The 12,085-nt window shown below is 39.2% G+C and overlaps 1 protein-coding gene across 7 annotated transcripts in view; it reads left to right on the top strand.

Moving 5' to 3' along the window:
• Positions 1-442: 442 nt before the first annotated feature.
• LOC122645669 (probable serine/threonine-protein kinase SIS8) overlaps positions 443-12,085 on the top strand; it is a 37,448-nt gene continuing 25,805 nt past the window's right edge. For 4 of the 7 annotated variants that reach the window (XM_043838985.1, XM_043838986.1, XM_043838987.1 and 1 more), the window contains exons 1-2: positions 443-1,447; positions 9,350-9,787. In XM_043838985.1, coding sequence (XP_043694920.1) covers positions 977-1,447; positions 9,350-9,787 — 909 coding nt within the window. In that variant the 5' untranslated portion in view covers positions 443-976. Of the gene's footprint in view, positions 1,448-9,054; positions 9,159-9,330; positions 9,788-12,085 lie in introns of those variants that run through there. The other 3 variants (XM_043838991.1, XM_043838989.1, XM_043838990.1) reach the window with 3 other exon arrangements.

The following is a 12,085-nucleotide window of genomic DNA, read 5'->3' on the forward strand; positions in this document are numbered from 1 at the left end:
ATAGATGAAATGGCACCAGAGAATTCAGTGTGAGGTCATGGACAGTAACTCCGAAGAGCCCACCGAAACAGAGAATTCAGAGATTGGGTCATTTTCACTCATTTATTGGGTAGGTTATCACAAATGCAATAACTGTGTAGGCATTTAAATACTTGGGCAACAATCTGAATGTGTACGTTAAAAAAGTTATCCCTTCTAGGTGAGGTTTTGATTTTTAATATAAAAACAGAATTTTAATGTGCACTCCAGTGACCAATCTGATCCACGACAAAATTCCAACTCATTGCCACCCGTGGAACTTGGGAGTCATCAGTCAGATGCCTCTCTGGTCTCTGTCCTCTCGCATTCAACTTTCATTTTTGGGGTTGGGTAGTGCATGTATTAGTCTCTCTCGCCTTACCCTGTTGCAGACTACAGCTCTGAGTTTCCTTTGGCCCCGAAAGGGTCAGGGAATAATTCCCAATCGATTGAGTTTCTATCAAAGTGCAATCTGGAAATCATTTTGTCTCAATCCCGATGTAGATATTTTCTGCTTTTCGAGTAACAAGAAGCAGCTTCTTTGATCTCTTCCTCATACGAATTGGCTGTTCTCCTGTTGATCTTTCATTCTTCTTCCGTATGTATATTCGGGCTTGGATTTTGTTTTATTGTAGAAAGAAGAGGTTCCTGTCATTCAGTAATTGTATCTGGGTGTTGTTGACATGACTTGGACTGAAGTGGGTATTGCTTCAAATGGTTGTTCTGGTTCATGGGTCTGATGGGTTCGTAGCAAGTCTTTTGGCGGGGTGGGGATGGTGCTTGAGGAAAAGGGCTTTCTGGGTCTATCAGTAAATGATTCTTGTCTGTTGCGACTGAGTTATTGGTAAAGTTTTGAATTTTTCGTGTTGGTTGATGAACATGGAGAGGGTGCCATGGTTCCACTCCTACTGTATTCTCTTCTTCTGATATCGAGTTTATTAAACCTCCCAGAAGCAACATGAAGAACATTCTAAAGAAGCTCCATATCGTGCCCAACCAATCAGTAGACGCTGAGAGATCTACGTCTTTGAAGGGTAATCGGTCGAATGATGATTCCTCAGGCAGGTCATCTCCTCCTGAGCAGAAGCCGTTCTCTAATATCTCTGGTTGGTTAAATTCTGTTACCAATAGAAAAAATCCTAACCCTCCCTCATCTTCTAATGTGGGAGGGATAGGAGGGACAAGGGATACTTCTGATTCTTTGGATGGCAACACTTCAGAAGTTGTGTTGGATACGTTGAGATGGAATTCAGAGGCAATCAATTCAAGGGATCCTCAGATAGAAGAAGAATATCAGATACAACTGGCGTTGGAATTGAGTGCAAGGGAGGATCCTGAGGCAGTTCAGATTGAGGCTGTAAAGCAGATCAGTTTGAGCTCTTGCCCTCCTCAGAACACTCCGGCGGAGGTTGTTGCTTACAGATACTGGGTCAGTTTTCCCACCCTCTCTGTCCTTCTTCTATTTGATAATGTAATGCTTGGTAAAATAAAGAAAAGCTTCATGGCTTTTCTTGCTTGCATCGCTGGTATATGTCTGTATTCTAATGGCCACACTAGAAGAACCTGTACCCATCAAATATGATACCATTCATGGCTTAAACATACTTTATAAGTTGTAGCTGAAGGCATTGCAACTTTCAACTTTGAAGGGTATCGTTTTAACGTGGATGATCTTTGTAAAAAAAACAATGTATCCAAGAGATTGCTTAAGTGCATCGTTGTGGAACATCAAACCCTACAAACAAATTAAAAAATCGTGTCACTGTGTCACCTTGTAAATGTTGCATTGCATGACCCCATAATTCACTTGCAAGACTATATACTACTGGATAAGTGATGGTTAATATGATCACTGCTTTACTCCTTGAAACAAGTTTCTCTAGAAGTACCCCAATGTTCTAACATCTAGAAAGAGAGAGGGCTGTGTCTCGATGTGGGTAGCCATCATGTTCAATGCCCCATGGTGAACCTAGGGCCTTCTAGAAATTTTTTTTTTTTTTTGGGGGAGAGAGGAGGGAGGGGCACTTTAATAGATAGAACTGGGTCCATCTTTCAGATGGATTTTGTTCCTATTGGTAGCGATTCAATTTGAGTGGAGATCAAGTCAGAGGGTTTGGTTTGTGAACCTTCAAAGTAGATAGAAGGGGACTCAGCCATTGTTGTTGTGTGTGTGTGCTTTGGAGACTTTCATTTTATTATAGATAGACTGTAGAGGCTTGTAAATTTGCTTCTACCAATGAACATATTCAGTAAGGGCCCCAAGGTGGTCGTGATGTATGATTAGGCAACCTTGTTGGGTAATGGGCCGAAAAGAGCTTCTGTCTTAGATTAATTCTGATATGCTGACAGTTGATGAGATTTTCCCTTAAAGTCATCGAAGCTGTTTGGAGTTTAGAATCCTGTCAAACATTCACAAGTGAAAGTTGTTATGTTGATAATATATCAAACAAAGTCAATTTTCTCTGAAACTGTACTGAGTGATAGTACCAATACAGTGGTTTTGAACCAACGAATTCAGCCTAAGCTGATAACTCTAAATAAGTATATGCAATTTTCAGACCAGACTAATGCAGTTCCTTTTTCTGAAGACTAACAAACTGTAGAATTTTGCTGAAAATCAACCAAAGCATCCAAAAATATTAATGTTTCATAACCTTCTAGCGAAACTAATCTTCAAAGTTCAGCTTGATCTTAAAAACCTAGGTTGTCTTTCTGCCAGCATGACCAGACATTTTGGGGGGGGGGGGGGGTTGGGGGTGGAGAAGAAGTTCTTTGGGTGCCTGGACAAGTTTTTCCTAGTATAACTCAAGGTTTGGCCAAGAAATTTCTCGTCTTTCGGTCCTATAAATTATCTCCACAAAATTTGAGATTGAATAGAAGGATTTGATGCAGTTTGAAGACCTTCATTCAAGTAAAATGAAACAACTTTGAAATTTATTATTAGCAGTAGTAAATGGACAACAGGAATATTAGTATTTTGCAGCCTGAATGACGGAGAAAATTTAAGGACAACAATGAAGCTCTTAAATTTTCAACTCAACTATGAACCACCACAATGGCCCTTTGTGAGGTATCTAGAGCCTCCTACTTCTACTTTCTAAAACACAACTTAGAAAGGAGAAAAATAAGAGTACAAACTAATTAGAAACTAGGCAAACTCTAGAAAACTCTTCTAGCTTGGACTTCTAAAAGACAATAAGGGCATACCCAGTGCATGAGGCTCCCGCCATAGTGGGATCTGGGAGGGTCATAATGTACGCAGCCTTACCCCCTGTTCATGGAATCAAAGCCAAAATAGCAACCACCTATGCCAACAGTGGGACCTCTCTTGTGTGTCTTTTGGGAAAAAAAAAAAACAATCAAGTCCCCCTAATGGGTAGATTTTATTGTACTAAACATGGCTAATAAGTGTTAACTCTTTCATCGAAAGTGAAAGTATGGCCCTGGCTTGTAATAGTAAGGCCTTAAATTATAAAAACTGCATGAAGAAAAGCTTCAAGATGATGTAGGAAAATTTTAGTCCCCTTAGAGGAGTAGGATGCTTTTGCATCAGGTCATTGTTGATGGTCTGGCTAGGGATGGTACTGTGGAGATTCAGTGCTTCTGAGCATAGTTCGAAAACTCGGGTCTCGGTGGGATCTCGGTCCCTTGGAAAACCAAGACGAATCGAGATCTCGCCGAGATTCTGCATTTTTTTTTTGGGACTCGGACCCCCAATTCGGTGAGTTTTACACATATTTTGGGTCTGAAACTTGGTATTCAGCCTATTTCAGGCCATTTAAATACAATGGCATGCCCAGATTTCCCAAAACACTAGTCCAAATATGAGTTTCATTTAGGATCATTGGTTGGTAGGCGACGAGTCGTACTAAAACAACCTACTCTACACATAATTTAGTAATACATAGCAAATTCGCAATCAAAACATTCAATTTAGTACATATCAATTAAAACATTCAAATAAAGAGTACATTACATCAATATTCTCTGAATTTGTTACATAAAAAAAAATGATCGAGTAATGAATTTTTCCCCATATTGGTCCACAAAGAATTCCCATGTCATAGAATTGCTGAAGTGTTGCGCATAGTGTGACATAGCCTCCATATAAGTGTTGTCATCAACATATACCAAGCTCCCTATCCTAGGGTACATGGGAGGCTGTTGGTATGAGGTGTGAGATCCACTGCTACTGTTATATTGAGTTTGAGGCATGTATGGCTGGTTTGGGACTGAGAATATGTACCCAAAACCTGACCCAGTGCTTTAATGTAATGATGTATTTGACACCATTTGAAGTTGAACATTATGTACATATGTTGTGCATAATTTTCCATAAACAACAAGTATTTTTTTTAAATATTAATATATATATTTTTAATTTTAATAATATTTTTATTAAATCTGAAAAATAAAATAATTTTTTTAATGGGTGAAAATAAAAAATTGATCCATGAGGCTGTAGAGCATCCAAAGTTGTTCAACATATATGAAAATCTTTTTCAAACAATCACTATTCATTCTATTTTTTTCAAATAAATCATTTATTTTTGCAGAAATTATAATAAAAAAATTAATAACAGAAAAATAATTCGGACTCCATCAAGTGATAGATTGGTCAAAGTTGTTTAACATATTTCAAAATCACATGAATCTATCAAGGATTGCACAAATTTTGTTGAAAAAATAGATTTGGGGAAAAGAGGGAATACCTTTGAAAAATCTTCAAATATGTGATGATTCTTGCAATATTGGAGTTGAATCTTCAATTTAGTAGTTGAATCACACTTGAAACCATGCAATCCATCCAAAATTTGAAGCAAAGAAGAAGAAAATGGAGTTTGGAGGTTTTTTTCTAAGTTTTAGCCTTTAGGACAGAACTTGCCGAGATATGCGAGTTCTGTCCATGGTTTGGTGGACTTAAATGAGGTAGATGGGTCATGAATGGGTAAAAAAAATGGGTCAAACCACTATCCGAAACCGAGACCGAGATCTTGCCGGCGAGATATTGCAGTTTTAGAATGCGTACTAGGTTTCGTCTCGGGTTTTTGAAATACCGAGAAACTCGGAGATCTTGCGAGTTCTCGAACCATGCTTCTGAGTCAAGTCGGTCAACTGTTATCTTTTGATTGGATATTTCTTCTCTTGCTGTTTTATTTTGTTCCCTTATGATAGTTTATTGAGTCCGCCACTTGGTCCAGTTTGTATTTTTCTTCCTTATTTTTTTTTAGTAAATTTTGTAATTGTTTTGGGTAAACGTTTCAGGATGAAGAAAGAGGGATTGAGGTTGATATTGAATAATCTCCTTTTATATTCTGTTTATTGGAGGATATGGTAGGAAATAACCGAAGATTTTTTTAACATAAGAGCAGCTGTGAGGACATGATCGGATAGACAATGACAATCTGTTTCTTCTTCTGTTCTTACATTGCAGTAGGATTTCATAGATGGAATATTACTAGGTTGGCTGTTTGGTATTTTTGGTGTAACTTTTGTAGATACTATTTTTGTATTAATTGTTTTGCTGGTCCCTTTTTAGGATTTGCTTAATTTCTTCTTCTGTGTGACTGTATTGTCTCTCTTTCTTTAGTGAAATCCTTTCCTTTTAGTATCAAGAAAAAAGAGAAAGGGGGGGGGGGGGGGATGGAAAGAGGTTTAAACTTGTTTTTACCTCCATGTTTCTACAAAAGCAACACTTCAAAAATGGGTGATTGTGTAGTTGTAAGTGAGTTGTGTGATGATGGAGAAGGAGCTTCCAACTATCTTGTTTATGATAATGTGTATTTCATTTGTTGAAACCATCATATTGAATAAAGTGTGCTTCCATTTGTTTCATGTGTGCAAAGTGCAATTGGAAAATAGAAATTTTGATTAAAATTATTAATTCCTGTTGGGAACACATAGAGAGCCTTTCCACTTTTCCCCTTGGGACTAGTGTGAGATGCCTTTCCGTCTTTACATCTGTGGTTCCTCTCTACACTCCTCGTCTTTTCCTTTCGTGTTGAAGAAGCTTCTAGCTATTGGCGGTCATCTCCTTTCTTCCTCTGCATGTTCTGGGTTATGTTTTCATCTCTCTTCATTTATTTTTCTGTGTATTTTTTTCGCTGCATCCTCTCTGTTTTTTGTTTTTGCTTTTTGCTGCAGGGTTTTTTCCCTCTACTTTCTTCTGTCTCTCTATCTTGGAGTTCCCCCTGCTTATAGCGGAGGTTGTTTTCAGTGGTAATATCTATCCTTAACACCATTTTTGGGCTTTCGGCTGGGACACATGAAGGAAAAGGGATTTTTTTCAGCTGGAGCTGTCAAGGCTCATAGCTGCTTCTCTGGTCATCAGTCTTCGTCGGACAAATCTCACATATTTCACCATTGGATGGCAAGAAATCTTGCTCCTGATCGCATGCGGCTGTGGTGGGACTGATATTTTGTCTGGTGGTATGTATGGGGCTCATGTTGGTGGTTCTAGCAGGAATTATGTGCGTCCTTCTTTCCCTGGAAACCGATGGAGCTCTATGCTAGTGGGTCATCTTTTTCGAAATCATCAATGGAACTTTCAAGGCCAGAGGCAAAATTTGCTAAGAGAGGGGTAATCGAGGGGATCGTCCTCGGAGGACACATGGGGACTTTCTCTCTTCTTCTTCTTCTAATCAGGTGTTTAATCCATCTACTGAATGTTTGATGTCTAAAGGTAAGTCTGCAGAAATCTATGGTTTCTGTGTGGGTTAGCCTAAGCCCCCACCGGATTTGCTCCAAGACTTTTTACTCTTGACTTGGAGTTCTAGGGGTGCCATGTATGTTTTTACTCGCTGATGCACCATGGTAGTTCCAGAGGCATTTGCTCTATCTTCTTCTGGTTTCAACGATCAGCAACGCCACCATCTTGTCCCCCATCATTGGTGGCTCGTCTTCTGGCTCTTCCACCATTTGCTCAACAATTGAGATCAATTTTTCGAAAGAAGGTTCTTGATGCCTTCACTGAGTCTCTTCAAGTTTCTCTTTCATAAGTTGAAGTTGTTGATGGGTAGCCATTAAGAGGGTTGGATCCTGCCTTTGCTCTGATACCAATTGATGTGGTACCTGGCTTTGATAGACCTTATTGGGTTTGTTTATGGGCCCACTCATGTGTACAATTGCTAAAAGTAGGGAAAAAAATGACAATTCTGTAAATATAACAGATTACAAAGGGGGAGTGGCAAACTTGTAATAAAGCAGAATCTTAAAGGGGCTATTGGGTAACTCAGTAGGAAAGGACAGTGGAGATTAGTAGGTGGTAGGTTCTAGTAATGCAATTTTTTGTTGGAGTGTTTAGGCTTCTTTAGCCTTTCTTTGTATATCCTTTATTCTTCAATACAAATGATCCTTTAGTGGAAAAAAAATTTGTACCTAAAGGATAGAACCTGATTAAGAAACAAGGAGGGGGTATTATAGGAAATTAAGAAGTAAAGTTTTTTAAAACAAAAGCCATGACTTGATGTTGAGGTTGTCTTCAACCTCAAGACAGCAACCAGAGGCGGAAAACGACAGACCGTGAGATCACGGTTGGATGTGAAACTTCAGGTGGAGGATCGCAGGTTACCTTCTTAAATGCAACTACTGGTCTTCCAAAACAGCAAGTGAAGAAGGAACAAGACAGTATGCACAAGTTTAGGTTTGGTTATGGGTTTCGGTTTGCAGCAAGGAAGGGTCTGTTGGTAAAGAAACTCCAAGGGTTTGGTCATGCAAGAGAGGGTTTCCCTTTTACCCTAACCTCAGGGAGAATAGAGAAGGAAAGAGATACTGAAGACCAAAGAGAGCCCACTGTTGCTGCCTGGAACAGAGACAGGGACAGTAACAGAAAATGATAGATAGGAAGAAGAAGAAGAGATGAGGGGGGAGGGAAGGGGTGAAGAAAGAAGAAGAGATGAGAGAGAAGGGGGGATGGGTGGCACAAGCCACTCAGGCTTCTTCAAGCAACTTCCAATTTCATCCCATTATCAAAATCTGATTTGTTGTGTGATCGGCGTATTCCTTTAAAACTTAAAAAGGAAAATTTTGTAGGACAGTCATAGGACCGGCTATGATGTATGGTGTGGAATGTTGGGCAGTTAAGAAACATCATATACATGAACCCAGTGTAGCAGAAATGAGGATGTTGAGATGGATGAATGGCAAAACTAGGACGGATAAAGTAAGGAATTATTATATTAGAGCTGGTTTTGAGTAGCTCCGAACATGATAAGCTACGAGAAAGTAGTTTGAGGTGGAATGGCCATGTTCAACTGTGGCCTTTGGATGCCCCAGTACGGAAGAGCGATTTGATTCAGATTGAAGGAACTAAAAGAGCCAGGGACAGACTTAAAATGACCTTAGGAGAAGTGGTGAGGAAAGACATGCATAGCTTAGGCTTGTATCAAGTATGACCTCAAATAGAACTAATTGAGTTGTTGTTGTTATCAAAATCTAAGTTGTTGGTTACATTCTTGCATATATAAGAAAAATATAAAATGCTCCTAATCCCGATATAAAACTATAATGGAATCAAACTCTAAGACTAAAAATTGAATGGAACTCTACCACTACGTAGCTTAAGTAAAACAAAAGATCACAAAATAAATCTAAATAAATAAATAAATTACTAATATCCTACTAGACCAAAGACCCAAATTGGATCAGTATGGGTTCTCAAACAGGTTCGGCCTGGTCCAAGAAAGTGCTCCTGCATCAAGAGCACCAGCCTCTTCAAATGTGACAGCAGCCATACAATAAAAAGTCTTACTTTTTTACCAAGAAAAGAAAAATTCTTCACATCTGATGGCAGAGCCCATTTCACCTGACACAGGCAAAAGAAATAATCCCAAATATCTAGTCTGTTTCATTGTAGTTTGACTGAGTTTGTACTTCACATTTTTCCTTTTTCCCTTTACCCTTTATTGCAATCATTTATGTGAAGAGAAACAGATGTCAGACATCTGTTTTCCACTTGCATTAGGCATTTACATTGCTGCAACACATGGTATTCTTGTTTTTATTTCTGTTTCTCACATTGTTTCTGACATCACTTCCTTGCTTTAACTTGTAACTTGGGGTGTATGCTACAGACAACTGTTCTCTGCTTTACTGGGTTATAACTCAACTTAACAAATGCTCCAAAATGAAGTTAATAGTAGGTGATCTTTTTCTTTGTTTTCTTGCTGCGTTAAATTTTCTATCAATAGACTCCTGGATAAATTAAGATGTCATTAGGTTTAGGTCTGTGCTGGAACAGGTAAGCTGCAAGCATTCAGTCTAAGATTTTGGTTTTCTTTTGAATTTCAGTTCCTAACTTATCTCATATGGTAGATTTGTCCATGCTTCACAGAATTACAATGCTCTTAGCTATGATGACAAGATCCTGGATGGTTTCTATGATCTATATGGCATTCTGGCCGAGTCTACTTCAGAAAAGATGCCTTCCCTTGTTGATGTGCAAGGAGCACCAGTGTCAGATGGTATCAGCTGGGAAGCAGTTCTGGTCAATCGGGCGGCTGATTCGGAACTATTAAAGCTTGAACAAAAGGCTCTACTGATGGCCCTTGAGTCAAGATCGGGATCTCTTGATTCTATAGGTACTGATATGGTACAAAAACTCGCTGCTTTAGTTGCTAACTACATGGGTGGACCAGTTGTGGATCCAGAGAGCATGTTGAAAGGATGGAGGAATCTTAGTAACTGTTTAAGAGAAACTGTAAAGAGCATGGTGCTGCCTCTTGGTTCTTTGACCCTTGGTCTGGCTCGCCATCGTGCATTATTGTTCAAGGTAGTGGCTCCTCTTTTAAGTAATGAATCTATTGATATTTGTAAAAGCTATTAATCATGTAAAATGCAAAACTTCGATTATCATGCTACCTGTGATCCATTTTAATTTATTTGGGGTTTTGATTTGGCATCTCTCTCTCTCTCCACCTTTTTTCTTTTCCTCTCTTTAGAGACAATTTTTCCAGCATATATTTCTATAGAATAACTTAATCGAATCTTGGTTAATGATTCCATTCTTTCATCATTTAGTAGCCTTATTGTTTTTCATATCTTTGTTTTCCTCCATGTTTTTTTTAATTTTTCCAATTCATTTCTTTGTTTTTCTCCATGTCCCTTTATTTGTCCATTCAATTGTATGCCATTAACTTTTACTAACTGATAATCATATATTTTAGCAAACTACAAGATATGAATATAAGGGTTGGGCCGGTTGGCACACTAAGATATTTGTTTATTCTTGCGTAACATTTTCCAGAATATTTGTTCTTAACATATGCCAAAATATCACCCTCCATCCCACACTTCCCCAAGTAGTAAGTGAGATCTTTTTTAAATATGACCATTCTACCCTCTGCCAAGAGCCAAAGTTTTCCAGGCTTCTCTCTAATGGGTTACGGCTATGAGCCTGGGACTGGGTGCTCATCGTTTTTTTTTCTGATAATTAACCATTTATATATAGAAGAAAATTACAAAGTAGTGATACAACCACAACAGCAACAACAACCAAAAGGCTAGATGACTATTTTTTGAAATACAGAGTGAAAACCCCAACACCCAAAAAAGGACTTGACGAATCATGAAGGCAAGTCATCTCCAAAACATACCCTTGGGTGAACAGGCCCCTGTTTTGACAAATCATCAGCCACCCCATTAGCAGATCTAGGCTTCTGTTGAAACTGGAAATTGCACTTGAGAAATAATGAGCCAAATGGGTTTGATGTAATGAGTATGGTGCCATGGTTCATCTTCCAGATTCTCATCCTCTCTCAATCTCTCTCCATAATCCCACAACCACAAGTGAAGCCATTCTTGAATCCTGATCATCAACTCCACCTGTTTTTAAGCCAACAACTCTGCTCTAATAGAGTCCCCTTATCCTATTGGACCAGAAAAAAAAAAATTCCAAGAATTGAACTGTCCCATATTTGGGTAATACTCCAATCTGAAGGTGATGCAGCTCCAAGAAGGAAGAAGAAGAAGAAGAAACCCTGAAGGAAGAAGAAGAGCAGCCTTGACTAGGCTGAATTTCGTTGGAGCCTTTTATGCTTTATTATTAGGACTCAGATTAGGACTGCCCACTCCTAGTCTGACTAGGACTTGCTTTAGATTGATTATTTGTAAGGCCTTTGGCCCCCCTTTATTATTATAAATAGTACAATCGTGGGAGGCTCCCCCACAACAGATTTGATTATAAAAAAAGAGATTTTCGTGGCTGCTTGCTGCTCCTTGCTCTCCAAGAGTGTGTGCATCCTTGTGGGCTTATCAAGGTGGAAGGGTGGGTGGAACCCTGCGACTCCTTACGCCGTGACGGCTGGGATGCTCTTTGTGAAGGTGGTTCTATCCTTCAATGCTAGATTTACTGCCATGGATATCTGCTGTAAGTCTACCTATTAATTTCTGTTTTATCCTTCTTTCCCCTTCCCCAGTCGATCCTCTTTTTATTTCTATTTGTATTCCATAAACCCTAGCCAGTCTCAACTCTGCCCAGACCTGTTCCCTCATTAGATTACCATCAAAATCAGGCTACAGCCCCCTTCCTATGTCCCCTCCACTCGATCCAGCTTTGGATCCTATCCATCCATCACAAACCCTAAATTCTTCTTCCCCATTAAAACCCTAATTGGCCCAAATTCTGTCTAGACTGTCTCAGCCGACAGATTACCTTCATAATTGGATCGAACCTTCCCCCAAGTCCCCCTAACACTTGACCTAAACCCCAGCCCCTGAATCCTACTGTTAACCCTAGTTCTAGTTGTTTTTCTTGATTACAAAACCCGAAACCCTAACCCTAATTTCTACAGGAAATTAAAACTGATGCAAATTCAGATATTTTTATACCATAATGATCCTCTAAACCTGCAGATTAAAACCCTATAAACCCCATTCCCAAATTCCCATCCTAAACCCTAATTTTGCCCTAAAACAGCCCCTAATCAGCCCTAAACAGCAGGCTTAATCAGAGCTTGATTCTACCTGGCTCCTAGTAGGATTATTTCCTATTCTAGGACTACATTATTTTGGTATCAAAGCCATGGATGAACATGGCAATCCGGTGCTGCCTCAACCAGCCGATCCTATG

The sequence above is a fragment of the Telopea speciosissima genome, chromosome 11 (genome assembly GCF_018873765.1).
Source record: "Telopea speciosissima isolate NSW1024214 ecotype Mountain lineage chromosome 11, Tspe_v1, whole genome shotgun sequence".
Taxonomy (NCBI): Eukaryota; Viridiplantae; Streptophyta; class Magnoliopsida; order Proteales; family Proteaceae; genus Telopea; species Telopea speciosissima.